Source organism: Octopus sinensis, linkage group LG28 (genome assembly GCF_006345805.1).
Source record: "Octopus sinensis linkage group LG28, ASM634580v1, whole genome shotgun sequence".
NCBI lineage: Eukaryota > Metazoa > Mollusca > Cephalopoda > Octopoda > Octopodidae > Octopus > Octopus sinensis.
The window spans coordinates 8,006,250-8,030,249 of record NC_043024.1 but is presented as its reverse complement, the minus strand read 5'-3'; the positions used below and the strand labels follow the sequence as shown (position 1 = coordinate 8,030,249).

Sequence of the window (24,000 nt, the reverse complement as noted above, 5' to 3'; positions counted from 1 at the left end):
GGGTTGCGGATCCGTGGAATAAGCTGCCAGACAAGATAGTGAAGATGCTGACGACCACTCGGTTCAAATTCTTTCTTGACCAGAAATGGCCTGAACTCTTTGTATGAACACCTTCCCCATACATAACTCCCTGCCCCCCTACATGGCCTCACAACATCATAAGCGGAAAGTGTAACCTCTCGAAAGAGCTGTTCTTCACTCCTGCTCCAGAGTGGGGGCTGCGGGGTCACTCCAAAAAGTTCTATCTGCGACGATTTCATCTAAATCGAAGGAGAGGGGCTTTCTCCGTCCGGGTTGCGGATCCATGGAATACGCTGCCGGATGAGATAGTGAAGATGCCGACGACCGCTCGGTTCAAAGTCTCTCTTGACCAGAAATGGCCTGAACTCTTTGTATGACCCTGTACATAACTCCCTGTCCCCCTACATGGCCTTGCTTTTGCTTTTTGCTTTTTGAGCCAATAAAAATTGAATTGAATTGAATTGAATTACAACAGCTGAATGGGTATGCTGCAGTTAGGAGAGTGATGGAAGAGTAAGTTTTAGGAAAATGAATTGTGGGAATGATACACATCAGGGACAGATTGAGTGCAGAAGGAGGAAGCTATATTCATAGCCTTCTTTTCTCAGAGAACAGAAAGTTCATACTTTACCTGTGATCCACAGAAGGAGCATGTACCTCCTAAACTGCTTTGGAATTTACCGAGGCATTCCTCACCGCAGAAGTCCAATCCTTGCCAATTGAGGAAATGTTTATTGGTGTTTATGTTCATTAGCTGACAGACACTGCAAATCTTATAGTGTGGTGTCGCCTGCTCCATCGAAGATGCCACCGATATGGAACTAGACGCCGAAGCATTGACTGGTGACATGCTGCGGAGATAGACAGTCGGACTCACTCGGAATTGTCGGAAACACTCGTCGTCGCACAAATGTTTATTGTCACCATTTCGGACAATGTTATATTTGCATTTACCGATCTGAAAGATTGCAAATAAAGGAAACATTAATATGCATACATGAAAAAATATATATATATACATATAATAATAATATTAGGGAGTAAATCTAAACTTAAGGGAAAAATTAGATTTAGGATTAAATCTAATTTTACAGTATAAATATAAATTAAATTAGAGATAAAACCACTATTAGGCAAATATTATGTGATATCCAGATAATGAAGTACAAACACACACACCACGGAGTGGTTGGCGTTAGGAAGGGCATCCAGCTGTAGAAACATTGCCAAATTAGACTGGAGCCTGGTGCAGCCTTCTGGCTTCCCAGAACCCCGGTCGAACCGTCCAACCATGCTAGCATGGAGAACGGACGTTAAACGACGATGATGATGATGATGATATATATACGGGAGTAAGCACATAAATGTGAAACAAGGTGGAAAAAAGAGTACTCAAATACCAGAGGTAGAGTAATAAATATATTTTTTGATAGTTATATATATTTGATTAAAAAAAAATAATAAATAATATATATATATATATATATACATATATAAATTTATAAATGTAAATCAATAATTTTAGATATTTTGTATATTATATTAATTTTAATTCTATGTTTTCGGTTATGTTTTTCACTGTTTGATTTGCCTAATAGTGGTTTTATCTCTAATTTAATTTATATATATACATATATATAAATATATTACGGAGATGTACTCGCATAGCAAGTAATTTGATCTGAGATCATGTGCTGAAACGAAAACAATTGCAGCGTGGAAGGTGTTTTGCAAGCCATTTAAGAAACACACAAAAAGCCGTTCGATTCACTTCAACATTTAAGTTTAATTTGTCAAAATATTTTCGTCGCTTTGAGACCGCGACGAAAATATTTTGACAAATTAAACTTAAATGTTGAAGTGAATCGAACGGCTTTTGTGTGTTTCTTAAATGGCTTACAAACACCTTCCACGCTGCAATTGTATATAAATATATATGTATGTATATCGAAGAGACAAAAAGTCACATTCCGGAATTCTTGAAGACATGACTCAATTAATTTTAAACTGAAAAATAAAAAACAAAAACAAAACAAGTAAAATGCTAAATACACACATACTTGTACTATAACAAATTAATAACAAAATATCAATAAAAACGACAAGTGTTTTGGTCCACGACTCAAATCTTTTCTGATTAAGAGGTTTTAAATCCTATTCGTTTTCTCTACTTCGAGTTCCATCGCTAAGATGATTTATTTCATCTAAATATAGAGGCATAGGTGTGGCTGTGTGGTAAGAAGTTTGCTTCCCAACCTCAAGGTTCCGGGTTCAGTCCCACTGCGTGGTACTTTGGGCAAGTGTCTTCTACTATAGCCTCAGGCCAGCCAAAGCCTTGTGAGAGGATTAGGTTGACAGAAACTGAAAGAAGCCTGTCGTGTGTGTATGTGTGTGTGTATTTGTCCCTCCCCACATCATCACTTGACAACCAGTGTTGGTGTGTTTACATCCCCTTAACCTAGCGATTCAGCAAAAGAGACCGACAGACTTAATACCAGACTTAAAAAACATATATATAAAAAGTAGTGGAGTTGAGTCATTTGACAAAAATTTCTTTAAGGTGGTGCCCCAGCGAAGCCAGTCTAATGACTGAAAACAACACACACACACACACACACACACACAACAGGCTTATGAGATATATTAACGACTGAGTAGTAATAAACAATACCTTTATAATTTCTATTACACACATATGTGTAAACATGCACCAAATGTATGAAGGTGTGATACAAATATTAGGGTTTGGGGTGGGAGAAAGGTCACTGTAATGCGAACTAGTCACAACCCATTCAGCAAAAAAACTCACAAAAGCACAGCAACAATAACAACAGCAGCAGCAACCACATGTAACAACACCACACACACACACAACACACCTGTTTTTCTATCATGGACAGATCATGTTAAAATGTGTATATATGCATGAATCATTTTGTGTGTCATCCACAGTTTTATATTTAGCATTTTGAATTTGTCAGCCAATTTAGGAATAAAGTTTTATTCTCTCCTCACCCACTCTTTTCGTTTTTTTTTTTAGGGATGGGCACATGTGCCAGTTATACAACACTGGCATCAGCCACAAATATGATACAAGCATGGAAAATTAAACATTAAATCAATGATAATGATAACTAGTAATTAGCAGGAACACTGACCCAGAGCCATCAAATCCAATCAAATCCACTTCAATTTTTTTATTAAACATAACTAGTCTAGGAACTTTTTGATACCACCTTGTATGTTTACCTCCCTGTAACTTACCTATTTCTTTACTTCCCACAAGGGGCTAAACATAGAGAGCACAAACAAGGACAGACAAACGGATTAAGTCGATTATATCGACCCCAGTGCGTAACTGGTACTTAATTTATCGACCCCGAAAGGATGAAAGGCAAAATCGACCTCGGTGGAATTTGAACTCAGAACGTAGTGGCAGACGAAATACCGCTAAGCATTTCGCCCTGTGTGCTAAAGTTTCTGCCAGCTCCCTGTAACTTACCAGTTCAGCAAAAGGGATCAACTGAATAAGTCCCACACTTAAAAAAAAAGGTGGGGTTAAGGTGGGTGCTCCAACATGGCTACAGTCTAATGACTGAAACAACATGCATGTACACACACACACACACAGGTCTCACCTGTCTATGACTTCCAGGTGTTTTAACACCCAGCATTATGAGGGAGCTGTCCCCCAAAGCAAACTGGCCGGCAAGCAAAACACATACACTGAGTATGTGAGGTCAATAATATAAGATATAAACATATCTTATATTATTGAGTGGCTGTGTGGTAAGTAGCTTGCTAACCAACCACATGGTTCCGGGTTCAGTCCCACTGCGTGGCATGTTGGGCAAGTGTCTTCTACTATAGCCTTGGACCGACCAAAGCCTTGTGAGTGGATTTGGTAGACGGAAACTGGAAGAAGCCTGTCGTATATATGTATATATATATATATATATGTGTATGCGTGTATGCGTGTATGTTTGTGTTTGTCCCCCTTGCATTGCTTGACAACCGATGCTGGTGTGTTTACATCGCTGTCACTTAGCGGTTCGGCAAAAGAGACCGATAGAATAAGTACTGGGCTTACAAAGAATAAGTCCCGGGGTCGATTTGTTCGACTAAAGGCGGTGCTACAGCATGGCCACAGTCAAATGACTGAAACAAAAAAAAAAAAATAAATACCTACCTTATGACATACTATACATTTCTGTGAGGTTTTTGACAAGGGGGAAGACTTGGAAGAGAATTTATCTGTGGAGGTTTGTGATCTAGCTGCAAGAGAGAAACAAAAATCCACATTTCAATAGACTGATAATAATAATAATAATAATACAGTAAGACATTCACTTTTAAACAAACATACATGAAGGGTTTGAGATTAAGATGTAGGTCTGAAATGGTTATTCATTAAATCAGTATAGGTGCAGGAGTAGCTGTGTGGTAATTAGCTTGTTTACCAACCACATGGTTCTGGGTTCAGTCCCACTGTGTGGCACCTTGGGCAAGTGTCTTCTGCAATAGCCTCGGGCCGACCAAAGCCTTGTGAGTGGATTTGGTAGACGGAAACTGAAAAGAAGCCCGTCGTATATATGTATATATATATGTATGTGTGTTTGTTTGTGTGTCTGTGTTTGTCCCCCTAGCATTGCTTGACAACCGATGCTGGTGTGTTTATGTCCCCGTTACTTAGCGGTTCAGCAAAAGAGACCGATACAATAAGTACAGGGCTTACAAAAGAATAAGTGCCGGGGTCGAGTTGCACGATTAAAGGCAGTGCTCCAGCATGGCCGCAGTCAAATGACTGAAACAAGTAAAAGAGTAAAGCTAGAAGACCTAGGAATGGCTGTGTGGTTAAGAAGCTTGCTTCCCAACTGAATGGCCTTGGGTTCAGTCCTGCTGAGTGGTACCTTGGGCAAGTATCTTCAACAATAGCCCCAAGTCAACCAAAGTCTTGTGGGTGGATATGGTAGATGGAAACTGAAAGAAGTCTATCATGTTTATGTGTGTGTGTGTGTGTGTGTGTGTGTGTGTGTGTGTGTGTGTGTGTGTGTGTGTGTGTGCATGTCCTCCACCACCTCTTGACAACCACTGTTGGTTTGTTTACATCCCCATAACTTAGGAGTTCAGCAAAAGAGACTGACAGAATGAGTAACAGGCTTCAAAAATATGTACTGGTGTCAAACTGTTTGACTAAAACCCTTCAAGGGAGTGCCCCAGCATGGCCACAGTCCAACAACTGAAACAAGGAAACGATAAAAGATAAAGATGTACAGACATCCCTTTTTTTAAAACTGCCCTTCACACAATCTATAAACATGTCACATCGACATTTTGCTGTGCTCAAAAAGACTTGTCCATTACAGCAAAAATGATATCCTAAAACCACTTGGCTATGCTTGTATATACATTCGCCGCCAAGACTGGCTTCCGTGCCAGTGGCACGTAAAAAGCACCACCCGAATCATGGCCGATGCCAGCGCTGCCTTGACTGGCCTCCGTGTGTGTATGTGTAAAATGCACCAATCCGATCGTGGCCGTTGCCAGCCTCGCCTGACACGTAAAAAGCACCCACTACACTCACGGAGTGGTTGGCGTTAGGAAGGGCATCCAGCTGTAGAAACACTGCCAGATCAGACTGGAGCCTGGTGCAGCCTACTGGCTTCCCAGACCCCGGTCAAACCGTCCAACCCATGCTAGCATGGAGAACGGACGTTAAACGATGATGATGATGATGATGATGATTTGACAGAGAAAATTTGAATGCTAAAGAATTAAACACTTAACCATCTGTCCCTGAGACCACTTTAACCTTTTAGCATTTAAACTGGCCATATCAAGCTGAAATTTTCTACTTGTTTTATGTTTAAACCAGCTCTTACACTTACTCCTACAAGGCCATTCTAAAAACACTCGCATCATTGAAATCTTGGAGTTATGAGAATGCATGGTTAATTTAAAACTATGTGAATAAATAAGCATTACATTTGAGAGACAAACCTCAACGCCAAAGGTTTAAACTAGCCTTATCAGGCCCAAATATCCTACTGGTTTTCTGTTCTAACTGACCAGATCTAGCCTCTCACACCTACCTTACAATGTCATTCCACAAATAAACAACCACATCACTGAAATCACAAAGCTACAAGACAATGTGGCAGGAGTGGCTGTGTGGTAAGTAGCTTGCTAACCAACCACATGGTTCTGGGTTCAGTCCCACTGCGTAGCACCTTGGGCAAGTGTCTTCTGCTATAGCCCCGGGCCGACCAATGCCTTGTGAGTGGATTTGGTAGACGGAAACTGAAAGAAGCCCGTCGTATATATGTATATATATATGCGTGTGTGTGTTTGTGTGTCTGTGTTTGTCTCCCTAGCATTGCTTGACAACCAATGCTGGTGTGTTTACGTCCCCGTTACTTAGCGGTTCGGCAAAAGAGACCGATAGAATAAGTACTGGGCTTACAAAAGAATAAGTCCCGGGGTCGAGTTGCTTGATTAAAGGCTGTGCTCCAGCATGGCCGCAGTCAAATGACTGAAACAAGTAAAAGAGTAAAGAGTATATTGAAAATTTAATTATCTGAATACTGAAGGGTTAACCACCTAGCCATCTGTCCATCCTACACCATTGTAATTCTGTCAGGTCTGAGCATGGGGAAGTAACTAGTGTCTGACTGAGCTCCACAGCCAGGACACACAGACATGCACATATCTCAGATAAAAGCAAACTGACTAAAAAATCTAAAAACGGGGAATAATTTCTGCAATTGGTAATCTATCAATTTAATACCAATACTGCATACCACTACTAGAGTCAACTAATTGGAAACCATGGACCTCTTAAGTCAAATACTGCCAGCTGATGAAGAATCAGCTTTTATTTGAGACATATTTATCATTGATTCCAGCTGAATGCTGAAGGGTTAACCATCTAGCCATCTGTCCATCCCACACCGTTGTAATTCTGTCAGCTCTGAGCATGGGGAAATAACTAGTGTCTGACTGAGCTCCACAGCCAAGACACACAGACATGCACATATCTCAGATAAAAGCAAACTGACTAAAAAAACCTGAAAATGGGAAATATTTTCTGGAATTGGTAATCTATCAATTTAATACCAATACTGCATACCACTACTAGAGTCGACTAATTGGAAATCATGGACCTCTTAAGTCAAATACTGCCAGCTGATGAAGAATCAGCTCTTATTTGAGAAATATTTATCATTGATTCCAGAACAGCCTCTAGACGAGTTTGATTCAATTTTCATTGATCTTTGTCAGAACCTTCTAGAGTTTGCAGTAGCATCAGTACTAAGCAACCTACATCTTTGTCTTGTGAACTATTTTCCATTCTAAGTGTTCAGATGTATTAAGTTACATGGTTAACAGAAAAAAAAAAAAAAAATGCACTAGCATGGCTGTGTGGTTAAGAAGGTTACTTTGCAACCATGTGGTTTTCAGTTCAATCCTAGTACGAAGCACCTTGGGCAAAAATCTTCTATAGGCACAGGAGTGGCTATGTGGTAAGTAGCTTGCTAACCAACCACATGGTTCTGGGTTCAGTCCCACTGCGTAGCAAGTGTCTTCTGCTATAGCCCCGGGCTGACCAATGCCTTGTGAGTGGATTTGGTAGACAGAAACTGAAAGAAGCCTGTCGTATATATGTATATATATATATGTATTATGTGTGTGTGTGATTGTGTGTCTGTGTTTGTCTCCCTAGCATTGATTGACAACCGATGCTGGTATGTTTACGTCCCCGTCACTTAGCGGTTCGGCAAAAGAGAGACCGATAGAATAATTACTAGGCTTACAAAGAGTAAGTCCCGGGGTCGATTTGCCCGACTAAAGGCGGTGCTCCAGCATGGCCGCAGTCAAATGACTGAAACAAGTAAAAGAGTAAAGAGTAAAGAGTAATAGCCTGGAGCTAGCCAATGCTTTTTAAGTGAATTTGGTGGATGGAAACTGTGAGGAAGCTCACCATATGCACACACACACACACACGTGTGTGTGTGAATATTATGTTTTGTTTCCATCCCTGTAATAGCAATTTGACAAAAGATACTGATAAAATAAGTACCAAACTTAGAATAAAAAAAAAAGTATTAGAGTCAATTTGTTTGACTTAAAACTCTTAAAAGCGGTGCCCCAGCATGGCCATAGCCCAATGACTGAAACGAGTAAAAAAAAAAATAGCAGATAAAGCGCCACCACCAGAAACGGCACCATTTGCAAGCAAGCTTTTGTAAACAGAGAAATTCTGCACAGACAACCTATGTTCATTCAGAATAGCCACCTCAAGTTCTAGTTTAACCAGACTAACCTAAGTATTTGCCGATTCTTGCTATATCAGGAATTCATTTGAGCATCAACTGAAATTCTTGTAAACTGGGAATACGTCCAAGTGGGTTAAACACCAAACCAGCATCAATCAGACCATCTTAAACATCTGACCATCTGTCCCTGGAATCATGTATAGTCTAGCCATTTGTTCCTCAACCCATGTATAGGCTTAATTAGCTATCTATCAAACCTTCCAAGTAAGTTGTCTATACACCTAGTTCTCTATTCATCCAGCCATCCATCTACATATCCAAAATGAAAATGACAGCCAATACACTTCAGTACACACACACACCTACTCATCCTTTAATGTGTGGGTTTAAATAAATGTCTTTGCTTTTTCTGAAGGCCCAGAGCTGTAAATCAAAAAGGGTCATCTTATCCAACAACACAGCATAATTAAAGCTTGCTTTGGCTATGATGTAGTTAACCATACAACTGCAAATGCTTCTTAGGAACTTTTTACATCAGCACGAATTGTGTATCTCTCTCTCTCTCTCTCTCTCTCTCACACACACACAAAATAAACATAAGTAAAACACATAAAAACCACACAGTGAACCAAGTCAAAAAAACTTACCTGAAGAGCCATCAGGACGCGAGAGTTTTGAAGAGGAACGTTTAAGCAACTGCAGCGAAAATAGTAAAAGAAAAAAAAAAGGATAAATAGATAAGTAAAGGCGGTGCTCCAGCATGGCCACAGTCAAATGACTGAAACAAGTAAAAGAGTAAAGAGTAAGTAAATATATTTTAGAAAAGAAATTGTCAACGGAGTGAGTATTAAAATGAAAAGATGAAAATTACAAGGGATTGCAAGACTGGTTTCAATTTCTGCACTGGGCAGTGCAGTGTGTTTTTGAGCAAAACACTATTTCCCGTTGCTCCAGTCAACTCTTCTATAAATGCGTAATCCTGCAACAAACTGCCACCCACTTCAGGGAGGATTGTTGTGATCTTGGTCACATCACCATGGAAATCAGGTAACTGACCTGTCCTAGGAGTCCAAAGATTTGAGACAGTAATGTCAAGGGGTTGATGACAATAATGATGCAGTAGTCTAAACTGTTACAGCTATGACTTCTAGACATTTGAGTACACTGACCAAGCGTCCAGGCTTGGTTAATTACAGTTGAGAACAGTCCTTGTTTATCATACATCATGACGGTATTTGTCATTGACCATCTGCCTATGCTATCTCTATCATTCAATGAAAGACTCTACAACTGTGTGTGTGTTTGTGTGTCTGTGTTTGTCTCCCCAACATCGCTTGACAACTGATGCTGGTGTGTTTACGTCCCCATAACTTAGCGGTTCGGTAAGACAGACCGATAGAATAAGTACTAGGCTTACAAAGAATAAGTCCCGGGGTCGATTTGTTCGACTAAAAGCGATGCTCCAGCATGGCCGCAGTCAAATGACTGAAACAAGTAAAAGAGTAAAAGAATATGTGTGTATATACACACACTATGGGCTTCTTTCAGTTTCTGTCAACGAAATCCACTCACAAAGCATTGGTCTGCCTGGGGCTATAATAATAGAAGACAGTTGCCCAAGGGGCCGGGCAGTGGGACTGAACCCAAACCAAACATAGTTGCGAAACAAGTTCCTTAACCACACGGCCACGTCTGCACCAACAGGGTTTCAAACGGTGACCAGTAAAACGAGAAACCAGTGCTTGCGAAACGGAAATTGCCACATCCGTTCCGCTTGAGTTGCGCAGACAATCCCACAATCCTTTGCTGCTCCTGCCATCACAAAGGCAGTGACTCAGCAACTGATCTGTTGGAAGCATGCAATTAATGACACAGTTGTTCACATAATTATCATAAAATAATAGACAAACTGACTGTTTGGAGATGTGATTAAACGGATCTAATCAACACTGGTGATTGGATGGTCATTGGCGATTGGATAGTTTGCAGATCTTTACCTGATGATTCAATGATTTAAAGGAGTCTCAGAAATGGCAGTAACCAGGAAGTGTATGTGTATGTGTGTGTGTGTGTGTGTGTGTGTGTGTGTGTGTGTGTGAGATGGTAGAGAGAGAGAGAGATGAGGAATACAGAAATGTGAGATACAAAGAAGGATGAGATAAAGAGAAAGATGAGATAGAGAGAGAAGAGTGTCAGAGATATATAGATAACAGAAGAGGTAGAGAAGAGAGACATATACAGAGGAAAGAGAAAGAGGAAATAGACAGAAGGTAGATAGAGACAGAATGAGACAAAGAGAGACAGAGACAAAGAGAGAGATAGAAAGACAAAGAGAGATAGAGAGACAAAGTGAGAGATAGAGAGACAAAGTGGGAGATAGAGAGACAAAGTGAGAGATAGAGAGACAAAGAGAGAGATAGAGAGACAAAGAGAGAGATAGAGAGACAAAGAGAGAGATAGAGAGACAAAGAGAGAGATAGAGAGACAAAGAGAGATAGAGACAAAGAGAGAGAAAGAGACAAAGAGAGATAGAGAGACAAAGAGAGATAGAGAGACAAAGAGAGAGAGAGACACAGAGAGAGATAGAGAGACAAAGAGAGATAGAGAGACAAAGAGAGAGATAGAGAGATAGAGACAAAGAGAGATAGAGAGACAAAGAAACAAAGAGAGATAGAGACAAAGAGAGAAACACAGGAGAACAGAGAGAGAGAAGTAAAGGGGAGAGAGATAGAGGAAAAATGAGAAATAGAGAGAAACAAGGGCTAGAGAGAAAGAAGAGACAGAGAGAGACATACGAGAGGTAGAGAGAGACATAAGAATGAGGAGAGGTAGAAAGGAGAGAAAGAGAAGAAACTGAGTAGAGAGAGAGAGAAGAGAAAGAAACGATACAGAGAGGAGGAGATAGAGAGGAAGGAGAAGGGCAAAAGAAGGGACTTGTGCACACACACCACACAAAAACACACACACATCTTTATATATAAAACTGTAGTTGTGTGACTGTCTGTCCCCTTCGATTTAGATTCCTAACTACTCCCACATTTTGCGGTGCAGTTTAACCAAAACCGGGTATCTTATGGTCGTGATTCATATCGAGCCCTTCTGGGTATTAGCGCGTGTCTACGATGAGTCTACGATTTTTAAAATAATTTACCATCATTTTTTTCCATTTTCATGCATATTTTTTTAAAGGGAAGTAACTCTCTAAAAATGTCTACGATGTGTCAACGATTTAAAAAAAAATTTACCATCATATTTTTTCCATTTTTAATGCATTTTTTTGCTATTTTTTGGCTATAACTCTCTAAAAATGCTGTATAGTTATTTCCCTTACAAACCCGAGCAACGCCAGGCGATACTGCTGGTATATATATATATAGGAAGTTAAAAGAACTTAACAAGCATACCTGTTTGTCTTTCATGATGTCTAGTTTGCCAGACACCGAAGTGATCTGCAGATCATAGTCGTCCTCCTCCTCTTCGTCGTCAAGATCAATGTCTTCGAGGTAGGACGCTGGGATCATCTTTGTCTTGTTTTGACTTCTAGTACGGCGGGGAGATATCCTGCCTTCTTCAGTTTTTTTCGCCGGGTCTTCGGATTTCTCCTCGCCTTCAGCTTTCTGCTCCTTGCTCACTTCGTCTCCTTCAATATCAACAACTGCAGAAGTAGAAGTAGTAGTAGTAGTGGTAGTAGCTTCTTCATCTTTCTCGCTTTTTTCAGATTTCGCCTTTAAACTGGTGAAATCCTCATTCGTCTTGTCCTTAACGTCTTTATCTTTATCTTTATCGTTATTATTTTCTGTTGATTCTGTTTTCGAATCTGCCGGCTCTCCGCTCGCCTCTTTGGCTACCTTCTCGTCCGTTTTCAATTCGGAGACTTCCATCTTCACGTCTCCCTTTGATGCTGCGTCCGTTTCCTTGGTGCCGGACACCTCCTTGGCATCGTCCACCTCCATACTCGTCTCTTCAGGTCTACTTGTCTCATCCTCAGCAACTTTTGTATCTTTCTCTTCTGGCGGCCCTTTACTGTGACTCTGTTCAGCAGCCTCGCCCTCCAAGGGATCACCAACACTCAAAGCACTCTTGCCTTTCCCTTTTCCCTCACCTGCATCCTCCTCAGCCTCCTCCTCATCATCATCATCTTTTCCCTCCTCCTTTTTCTCTGCTTTACTCTTACCCTCTGCATCACCACCACCACCATCACCAGTTGCAGTCTCTTTGCTATCTTCATTATAATTATCTAACGATGGTGGACGCGACTTGTTCCTGTTTGAATCACTCTCATCAGGATCGTCGCTGAACGGTAAGCGTGCCGCTTCTGTGTCGGCAGCAACGTTGTCATGGCTGCTAGCAGCATTGCCACCATTCCGATCGGTCTCTTTAGTTAAAATTGGTGGTGACAGAGATACCTCTGATAACACATCCATCTTTTCCGAGTTCAAATTGAACACACTACTATCGTCTTCCTCATCATCGTCATCATCTTTGCTCACTGAAGGATCAGCCTTGTCACCGTTCTTTATTTGAGTTGCATCACTTTTCACTTTCAATACCTGAAATGAAAGGAAAAAAAATATTAACAATCCTATTAAACTATAAACACTTTATGAAAGAAAAAAAAATTGAAAAAAAAAAACAAAAAAAAATGTAATAGCCCAGTGGTTAGGGCAGCAGACTCGCGGTCGGAGGATCGCGGTTTCGATTCCCAGACCGGGCGTTGCGTGTATTTATTTTAATGGTGGTGCCCCAGCATGGCCACAGCTCGTGAGCTGAAACTAGATAAAATAAACATTAAAAAATTAAAACATTCCTTGAATTTGTTCAAGACTAATCATTTTCCATTTATAAGGAATGTCACACTTCATAAAATGTTTAACCCTTTAGCATTCAGATTTCTTTGTCGAACATGGATTGGATTGCTCATGTTATCTTAATGTTATCTTACACATACAAAAGTCCTGTGGTACTCTTGTTGGTTGGTGGCCCTTTGACCCTGTATAAATTTCTATTGCATAATTTGTACCTATTTCTGGGCATCGAAAAAGAGGGAAAATGCTCAGAATTGTTTAATTACCTTAATCTCTGTTTTCCCCAGAGTTAACATTTTTGTTTTATCACAAATTATCGTTAGCCTCAAATCGCCAGGTCTGGTCGGCATTTGTGAGGCATGCACCACTGAGGATGAATGAAACCAGTTCAACCCACCCCGGGTGAATGCTGTATCAAGACAAGACGAGAGGGTTGGTGACAGGAAGAGCATTCAGCCTTAGAAAATCTGCTTCAATGAATTCTATCTGACCCATGCAAGCATGGCAAAGAGGACAATGTTAAAACAATGATGATGATGACAATAAGAAATAAGAAAACAAAAAAGCATTAAGATCCTTATTACAAAGGATGAACAATCTATTTCACCACAACACCAGCTTAATTACAATAATTTTTTTTAAACTAGCGCAGGAGTGGCTGTGTGGTAGGTAGCTTGCTAACCAGCCACATGGTTCTGGGTTCAGTCCCACTGCGTGGCATCTTGGGCAAGTGTCTTCTGCTATAGCCTCGGGCCAACCAAAGCCTTGTGAATGGATTTGGTAGACAGAAACTGAAAGAAGCCTGTCGTATATATGTATGTATATGGTTAATCCAAACAAGAAAGCACAAAAAAACACAACAACGCGAGGACGTGGAACAAATATGGTATTATTGGACGCTCAGGAAAGAAGGAAAGAAGGAGGGTTTAACGTTTCGAGCGGAGCTCTTCGTCGGAAACATAGGAGAAGGGAAGGCAGAGGAAAAAAAACAAAAAAAAAAATCGCCAACGGTACACACGCGGTCACATATGTGTGTATATATGTTTGTGTGTCTGTGTTTGTCCCTCTAGCATTGCTTGACAACCGATGCTGGTGTGTTTATGTCCCTGTTAGTTAGCTGTTCGGCAAAAGAGACCGATAGAATAAGTACTGGGCTTACAAAAGAATAAGTCCCGGGGATCGATTTGCTCGACTAAAGGCGGTGCTCCAGCATGGCCCCAGTCAAATGACTGAAACAAGTAAAGGAGTAAAAGAGTAAAGAGTAACGTTTTTGTTTTATCACAGACTAGCAGTATCGCCCGGTGTTGCTCTGATTTGTAAGGGAAATAACTATAAAGCATTTTTAGAGAGTTATAGCCAAAAAATAGCAAAAAAATGGGAAAAAAATTATGGTAAATTTTTTTTGAGAGTTAAAACGGTCGAGTTGCGTCCCCTAGACAGTCTGTGGTTTGTGTTTCTGATTCTCGACCCCATGTCGAATTTATCGATTTTTTTCAGAACTGGGGGAACTTTTCAAAATTTTCGCTGCGTTAGTTTTGAATTATGACATTGGGCTATGTGTGTGTCAAGTTTCATCAGAATCGGTTGAAAGCCGTGGTCAGGGTGAGGGTACAACCTGACAGACACACAGAAACACACACAGACAAACTGCCGTTTATATAGAGAGAGATTAAAAAACTAGTGGTGGTGGTAAGGAATAATAACGACCATTTTTAGTTCGATAATGTGTGAGGCTGAATTCAGATGAGTTACTTAAAGATTTTAATCTAATGTTGGGAAATTTCTTGAAAACGTATGAAGTTGCAGATTACAAAGAGATAGTTGAGAACATGATTGATAGCTTACAGCAACTTCGTTGGTTGTAAGAAGAAGAGTAGGGGGGGGGGAATGTACTTTTCTGTATACTCTTATCTTGACTATTTTCCAGAAAACTAACGGGGGGGGGGGGGGTAACGAAGAGCAAAGCGAACGTTTCCACTCTGGCATTTTGTGTTAATAATAGAAGAAACGCTAAGATGATGTTGATTAGGTTTCAGGTTTGAAAATAAAAGAATCTTATGCAAGAGGGAATGAAAAAAAAGACAAAAAACACAAAAAGCAGGCATCAATGTATAGATTTTGGTTTTACAGCTTTGACCCTCCCTGTACATATAAGAAGAATAGACTAGACATGCAATCAGCCACATCAGTCTCAACTATGTGGGAGGTGGGGGGGGGGGAAATAACTACCCTCTCTGATTGACTGATAGAAATAAAATAAAGCAATGAAGGAGTCCTCTAAGTAGTCGTTCAGCCTGCTAGAAATAGCAGCCATAACTTTCGGTTTCCCACTAACATCTTAGAGCCGTTTGACGAAAACAAACTTGGGGGGTACACAACAACTGATCATCGTTTTTGTGTCCATTTGTAGTTTCTTTCTTTTTTTCTTTTTACTTGTTTCAGTCATTTTGACTGCGGCCATGCTGGAGCAGTACCTTTAATCGAGCAAATCGACCCCGGGACTTATTCTTTCGTAAACCCAGTACTTGTTCTATCGGTCTCATCTGTCGAACCGCTAAGTAACGGGGGGGGGGGCATAAACACACCAGCATCGGTTGTCAAGCAATGCTAGGGGGACAAACACAGACACACAAACATATACACACACGCATATATATATATACATATATATGACGGGCTTCTTTCAGTTTCCGTCTACCAAATCCACTCACAAGGCTTTGGTCAGCCCGAAGCTATAGTAGAAGACACTTGCTCAAGGTGCCACGCAGTGGGACTGAACCCAGAACAATGTGGTTGGTAAACAAGCTACTTACCACACAGCCACTCCTGCGCCAATGTGCACAGATTAACATATCTGTGCATAAATTAACATGGAATCTTGATGAATAATTTTGTATTTTGTTAAATCTCTTCCAACCACTAAGTTTTTTCAAATTTTCACCAGATTAGTTTTTCAAAAAATGTACTTTTGATATAGTTTTATATGTTGACTAGCACTATGACTCAGCAACGCCGGGTCATAGTGCTAGTGCATGCATATACAGCTGTGTGCGTGCACACATACACACGAGTACTGTCCAAATCTCCGACCAATCACATACAGCTAGCTGGCATTCAATTGGCATATCAAGTTTCTGGCATTTTCATTGGGTTTTGGATAGAAATTTTTTTTAAAAAGTCACTTCTATTGATTTTTTAATGGCTTTGCGGGGTGACTGGGGAAATGTAGAGATGTGCACAACCACCCTTTGAATGACCATAGAAAGTGTGAGCCCTCAAACTGAAAAATTGTGGATTTGTATAAAGGACACACACACAGACATTTTGCCGTTTATATATAGAGATGACAAAAGTTGATTTTTTTTTTTTTGTAGAAATTAATAAAGAAATTACAAGCATTTAAAGTTTATTTTAGTCAAACAAGTCTAGATTCTTGACTGCTTACAAGAAAAAGGTGGTAACCAATTGTTCCAAAGATGCTATTTCTAGCAGATCAAGAGACTATGTAAAAGTTTTATGTACACTGATCTCTATTGCCATAAAGATCAGTACACACAGAACTTGTAAGTTCTTTATGATTAATTTCTAGAAAAAAAAAATTAATTTGATTTTTGTCATCAGCATATAAAAAAGCTACACCAAAACTATTTTTTAAAAAAATAATCTACTGGAAACTTGAAAAACTTTCCAGTGGTTAGAAGAAACTTAACAAGATCCAGAATTTTTAATAGATTTCACGTCAACCTTTTTGATACCATTAATTTCTGTTAAAATACACTGCCTTTGATTCAGTTTATTTTCGAATTCAAAATCGATCAACATCAATGGAAATAGTAGCTGTGATACTAGTGCCGGTGGCACATAAGAGACCCATCCGAACGTGGCCGTTGCCAGCGCCACCCCGACTGGCCTCCGTGCTGGTGGCATGTAAAAAGCACCATCCGATCGTGGCCGTTGCCAGCCTCGCCTAACCTCCGTGCCGGTGGCACGTAAAAAGCACCATCTGATCGTGGCCATTTGCCAGCTTCATCTGGCACCTGTGTCTGTGACACATAAAAAGCACCATCCGATCGTGGCCGTTGCCAGCCTCATCTGGCACCTTTACAGGTGGCACGTAAAAAGCACCATCCGATCATGGCCAGTCTGGCCTGGCACCTGTGCCTGTGGCACGTAAAAAGCACCCACTACACTCACGGAGTGGTTGGCGTTAGGAAGGGCATCCAGCTGTAGAAACATTGCCAGATCAGACCGGGCCTGGTGCAGCCTTCTGGCTTCCCAGACCCCAGTTGATACGTCCAACCCATGCCAGCATAGAAGCGGATGCTAAACGATGATGATGATGATGAACTCATTATTAAGTTGGTGTTTTGAACATAAATTAACGTGAAATTCTGGTGGAAGGTTTTGATTTCAATCGCATAGAAGTAAAAAAGTTTGTAAGACTGAACCTGGGGGCAGTCTCAGGTAGTTTTGTATTAAATGGGTTAATGTTGTTAAACATAACAATTTGTATGTCCCCTTTTCAATCTCATGGGTTCTACCCTCCCCACAAACTTTCATAACAAACACTGAGCTACTCCACCCACTAGCTTCAAAGCAATAAAAATAAAAATACAAGCGAAAAAAGAGAACCTCCATGTGGTTGCTCACACTGCTAGAAATAGCAGCCAAATTTCTCTGAAATCACACTAAGAAAAAATAAGACAGATTGTATATATTAGCTTCGGTTACAGTATAAGCGCAGGAGTGGCTGTGTGGTAAGTAGCTTGTTTACCAACCACATGGTTCCGGGTTCAGTCCCACTGTGTGGCACCTCGGGCAAGTGTCTTCTACTATAGCCTCAGGCCAACCAAAGCATTGTGAGTAGATTTGGTAGACGGAAACTGAAAGAAGCCCATCGTATATATGTATATGTATGTGTGTGTATGTATATGTTTGTGTGTCTGTGTTTGTCCCCCTAGCATTGCTTGACAACCGATGCTGATGTGATTACATTCCCGTAACTTAGCGGTTCGGCAAAAGAGACCGATAGAATAAGTACCAGGCTTACAAAATTTAAGTCCTGTGGTCGATTTACTTGACTAAAGGCAGTGCTCCAGCATGGCCGCAGTCAAATGACTGACACAAGTAAAAGAGAGTAAAAGAAAGCGAAAGAGAGAACCACCATGTGGTTGCCCACACTGCTAGAAATAGGAGCCAAATTTCCCTGAAATCACACTAAGAAGAAATAAGACAGACTAGACATTGTAGTTTGAGTTACAGTATGCCTCTTACTCAACCCCACCCCCAAAGCAACAGTATGAACTACTTTTGATCATAGGCCTGCTCATTGAGGATCAGCTCAAGGTTAAACAGCACCAGCAGCACATGGAACAATAGCAGGGACATGAAGAGAAGGGACTTCAACAAATCTTAGCAGCACAAAGGAAACAACATGGCATCAGGCTGAGAAAGTAGATTTCAACTTTTAGGTCATGGATGGGTAGTCAAGTAGGAAGAAAGGAAAGGGAACACTGTCTTGATAAGGGGTGGGGGGAGTCCTCCCTCCAACAAATATTCAACAGAAAGGAAAGAAAAGAAACTATGCTGCCCCTTATAAGGTGTTGATAATAAAAGCTTTTTTTTTTTTCTCAGCAGGTGGGTAAAGAAAAAAAATCTACTGTCCCAGGTGTGTTAACAGCAGGTAGTCCAAATTAATACAAAAATAATACAGTAAATAGTCTGCTAACCAACCACATGGTTCCAGGTTCAGTTCCACTGTGTGGCACCTTGGGCAAGTGTCTTCTACTATAGCCCCGGGCCGACCAATGCCTTGTGAGTGGATTTGGTAGACGGAAACTGAAAGAAGCCTGTCGTATATATGTATATGTGTGTGTGTGTTTGTGTGTCTGTGTTTGTCCCCCAAGCATTGCTTGACAAATGATGCTGGTGTGTTTACGTCCCCGTAACTTAGCGGTTCAGCAAAAGAGACCGATAGAATAAGTACTGAGCTTACAAAGAATAAGTCCCGGGGTCGATTTGCTCGACTAAAGGCGGTGCTCCAGCATGGCCACAGTCAAATGACTGAAACAAGTAAAAGAGAGTAAATACAGAGCAGAAAGCATAAAAAACATCATTTATGCAGACATGGCTGTGGTTAAGAAGCAGGCTTTGCAACCACATGGCTTCCTGGTTTCAGGGTTTAGTCCCACTCCACACCACCCTGGGCAAATGTCTGTGACTAAAGCCATCAGGACAACCAATGTCTTGCAAGGGGAATTTGGTAAATGGAAACTGTGCAGAAGCTCGTTATGTGTATACACACACACACCACACACACACACAGACAGAGGTGTGCATGTGTGGTGAGAAGTTTGCTTCCTAGTCACACAGTTTTGAGTTCAGTCCCACTGCATGGCACTCTGGACAAGGGTCTTCTGCTACTGCTCCCAGTAAACAAAAGCTTTGTGAGTGAATTTAGTAGGTAGAAACTAAAAGACGTCCATCATCTATGTGTGTGCATGTGTGTGCCATCTGCTCGCAATACCAGAGGGCGCACACTCTCCTACCCTGATATAATCTCCAGGGATACAGGCATCCAATAACAGGACTTCCGTAATGCTATGATGGACCGTGAAGTCTGGCGTAACATAGTAAATTCCATTGTCTCGACCACGGTCGAACAATGATGATGATGCATGTGTGTGTATGTCTCCATGTCTTGACACTGCATGGTTGTTGTTTGTTCCTTCTCGAGCCATGCCTGGCTCATAAGGGCCGGTTTCCCGGTTTCCTTGGCGTATAGGTTCCTCCACCTGGACGGGACGCTGGTCCGTCGCAGGTGAGCTGCAAGATGCAGAAGAAAAGAGGGAGAGAAAGTTGTGGCGAAAGAGTCAGCAGAAGTTTCGCCATTACCTTCTGCTGGAGCCGCTCATAAACACACATCGCCCGGTCTGAAATTCGAACCCACGATCCCACGACCGCGAGTCCGCTGCTCTAACCACTAAGCCATGTGCCTCCATGTGGTTGTAAACGATTGTCAGTCATTCAAGCAGTATCATTCTTCATTTCCAATATTCTGCAAGAATACGTCTGACAATGAGGAAATATTTACCTTCTTCTTGACTTGAGACAGCATTCACCCGGAGTGGGTTGAGCTGACTTCATTCATCCTCAATGCTGCATCTCTCACAAACGCCGACCAGGCCTGGCAATTTGAAGCTAACGACCACATGATCTCCAACCACTCCTTATTCCAGCAGCGAACGCCGTAGATATGGGGGCCTAGGTTGGGTTCCAAATCAGCCTTGACTGTCATCAGCCAGGTCTTTCGTTGTCCACCACATCGCTTTTGCCAACCCTGAAGGGGAGCTGGGGCAATTGCTTTGTAGATGAATTCTCCTGGTTGACGATGGAGGGCATGACCCAGCCATTGCAGACGTCTCGTTAGGATGGCTTGTCGGAGAGATGTGATTCTGCACTGGTGTTGCACCGAATTGTTGGAGTCAAAGTGATGCCATCAGACACGAAGGATGCAGCATAGACAGAGGTGATAGAAGGATTCTAGTCACTTAATATCTTCCACCCTCACTGACCATGACTCGCTGCCGTAAAGGAGAATCATTCGCAATATTTACCTTACTTGGAAACAGGTAAGTGTTGATGATAGGAAGGGTATCCAGCTATAGAAAATCTGCTCTAATAAACTCCAACCAACTCAAGCAAAAGTGGACAAACTGGAAGCTAAAATGATGGCGATAATATTGTGTGTATGTGTGCGTGGGATGGCTACATGTTTGAGCTTGTCTCCACCACCACCAGGATGTAGATAGTGGAAACCAGTGTTCCAGGTGTGTTAACAGCAGGTACATCATATTAATACAAGATAAAACAGTAAATACAGAGCAGAAAGTATAGAACACTTCATTTCTGTTCATCAAATTAATCTTCATCTTCCTGTTCCTCGTTGAGTTTTATTAATTTTATTAATGTTAACACTTTCTTCTGCTGTGAGCAAATCTAGTAATTTTATCAATGCACAGCAAGTATAATTAATACTTAATTTTTGCTGATCAAATAGATTAAGTTTTTTTTTTTTGTCTTTTCTTTGTTGCTATCATTTATCTTATTTTGTTATTTGTTTCAGTTACTAGACTGTGGTTACGCTGAGGCACCACCACCAAAGGTTTAGTTGTACAAATCAAACACTATACTTCTTTTTTTTTTTTTTTTTAGCACAGGAGTGGCTGTGTGGTAAGTAGCTTGTTTACCAACCACATGGTTCCAGGTTCAGTCCCAATGCGTGGCACCTTGGTGAAATATAATTAATTTAATAATATTTTGGTATGGAAAAGGACCATATTCGGTAAAAGTTTATATAATTATAACAATGAGGGTCTTTGCAACAAGAGGACTGCTATTTCTAAAACTTTCGGTATGTGGTCTAGCAACTTGTTGCAAAGACCCTCATTGTTATAATTGTATATATATATACACACATGTATATATATATATATATATATATATATATATACTTCGGCATGTGGTAAAGCAAATCTTTGCTGAACCCTTATTATAAAATATTTACCGAGAAATGGTCCTTTTTCATGCTGAATTCTACAATGGCTGTAAAGGCGAAACCACATAGCTTCAGATTCAGTCCCACAGCATGCTGCCTTTGGCAAGTGTCCAGTATATGGAAACCGAAAGAAGAATATCATGTGTGTGTGTGTCTGTGTGTGTGTTAGTATCTACTTGCCTTGAAATTACATTATAGATGCAAATGAGCATCACACAAGTCACATAAGCAGGGTCATTCCTTTCCATTATTCCAAGAAAACATGTGCAGTCTAGGGAACATACCACCTTGCTTGGAAACAGATGAGGGTTAATGACAAGATGAGCATCCGGCCCTAGAATATCTGCCTCAATGAATTCCATTTGATCCATGCAAGCATAGAGAATCATCATCATCGTTTAACGTCCGCTTTCCATGCTAGCATGGGTTGGACGGTTCAACTGGGGTCTGGGAAGCCCGAAGGCTGCACCAGGCCCAGTCTGATCTGGCAGTGTTTCTACGGCTGGATGCCCTTCCTAACACCAACCACTCCGTGAGTGTAGTGGGTGCTTTTTACATGCCACCAGCAAGGAGGCCAGGCGAGGCTGGCAACGGCCACGATCGGATGGTGCTTTTTACGTGCCACCGGTATGGAGGCCAGGCGAGGCTGGCAACGGCCACGATCGGATGGTGTTTGTTACGTGCCACTGGCACGGAGGCCAGTCGATGCGGTGCTGGCTACGGTCACGTTCGGATGGTTCTCTTACATGCCACCGGCAGAAGTGTACGTTAAATCAGTGGTGATGATGATGATGATGATCATGATGATAATGATAAACTTTCCCAGGGAGACTGCTAAATTCATTTCATCAACTAAGTAAACTGAAACTCTATTTTACAGTCTCACGAGACAACAGCCCAGACTAGTATCTTATCTATCAGGCCAGTTTCTTCAATTAAATCATCCTGTCTGTTATCCCACACCCAGCAGCTCTCCCACACGAGTGTGAGGTATATAACATGAGAACAACTACAGATACAACATCAATTCAATGCTAACAATATGTCTAATTTCAAAGCACAAAGGCATAGAAATACCTAAACATTATCCCTGATCCCAATTGGACAAATAAGAATACAAATGACATACACACACATTGAATTAGCTGTGACATTGAGCAGCTGGCTCACAGACAGGTATAAAAATAGGCCAGAGATAGTTACCTGAATTAAATGTAATGCTCTCATCAATAATAAACATGATACACAGTCACACAATCTGCTAGAAGAAGCAGCCAAAATTCCCTCAACTCACCCACTTTACTATCTTAAAAGAAAAAAAGTATGACACATGAAGGTCTCTCTCTCTTTTTCTCTTTTTACTTGTTTCAGTCATTTTGACTGCGGCCATGCTGGAGCACCGCCTTTAATCGAGCAACTCGACCCCGGACTTATTCTTTTGTAAGCCCAGTACTTATTCTATAGGTCTTTTGCTGAACCGCTAAGTAACGGGGACATAAACACACCAGCATCGGTTGTCAAGTAATGCTAGGGGACAAACACAGACACACAAACATATAACACGCATAAATATATACATATATACGACGGGCTTCTTTCAGTTTCTGTCTACCAAATCCACTCACAAGGCTTTGGTCGGCCCGAGCTATAGTAGAAGACTCTTGCCCAAGGTGCCATGCAGTGGGACTGAACCCGGAACGATGTGGTTGGTAAACAAGCTAATTACCACACAGCCACTCCGGCGCCTAGGTGTGTTATTTTTATTTTATTTTTTATTTTATCTAGTTTCAGCTCACGAGCTGTGGCCATGCTGGGGCACCGCCAGTTACTTTGTTTTGACATTATGTGATTGTTGTAAATGAATGTCAATCATTTCCAATATTCTGCAAAATCATGTCTGGCCATGGAGAAATATTTAATTCTTTATTGCCCACAAGGGGCTAAATATAGAGGGGACAAACAAGGACAGACAAAGGGACTAAGTCGATTACATCGACCCTAGTGCGTAACTGGTACTTATTTAGTCGACCCCGAAAGGATGAAAGGCAAAGTTGACCTCGGCGGAATTTGAACTCGGAACATAACAGCAGACGAAATACGGCTACGCATTTCGTCCAGCGTGCTAACGATTCTATCAGCTTGCGCCTTACCATGGAGAAATATTACCTCCTTTTGGAAAACCAGTAAACGTAGGTGACTGGAATGTATCCAAACATAGAAAATCTGCCTCAATAAACTCTGTCCAACCTATGCAAGTAGGACAAAAATCATTTTATTTAATATAGGCATAGGTATGACTGTGTGACATTAAACATGATACACAGTCACACAATCTGCTAGA

At 41.1% G+C, this 24,000-nt stretch overlaps 1 protein-coding gene across 7 annotated transcripts in view; it reads right to left on the bottom strand.

Annotated features, from left to right (window-relative positions):
• The window catches only part of LOC115225773 (zinc finger MYM-type protein 4), a 133,434-nt gene that overhangs the window by 42,129 nt on the left and 67,305 nt on the right, over positions 1 to 24,000 (bottom strand). For all 7 annotated transcript variants that reach the window (XM_036514639.1, XM_036514640.1, XM_029796724.2 and 4 more), the window contains exons 2-5: positions 11,702 to 12,847; positions 8,945 to 8,993; positions 4,211 to 4,296; positions 653 to 979 (exon numbers count right to left, since the gene is read on the bottom strand). In XM_036514639.1, the coding sequence (XP_036370532.1) occupies positions 653 to 979; positions 4,211 to 4,296; positions 8,945 to 8,993; positions 11,702 to 12,847 (1,608 nt within the window). The remainder of the gene's footprint in view (positions 1 to 652; positions 980 to 4,210; positions 4,297 to 8,944; positions 8,994 to 11,701; positions 12,848 to 24,000) is intronic.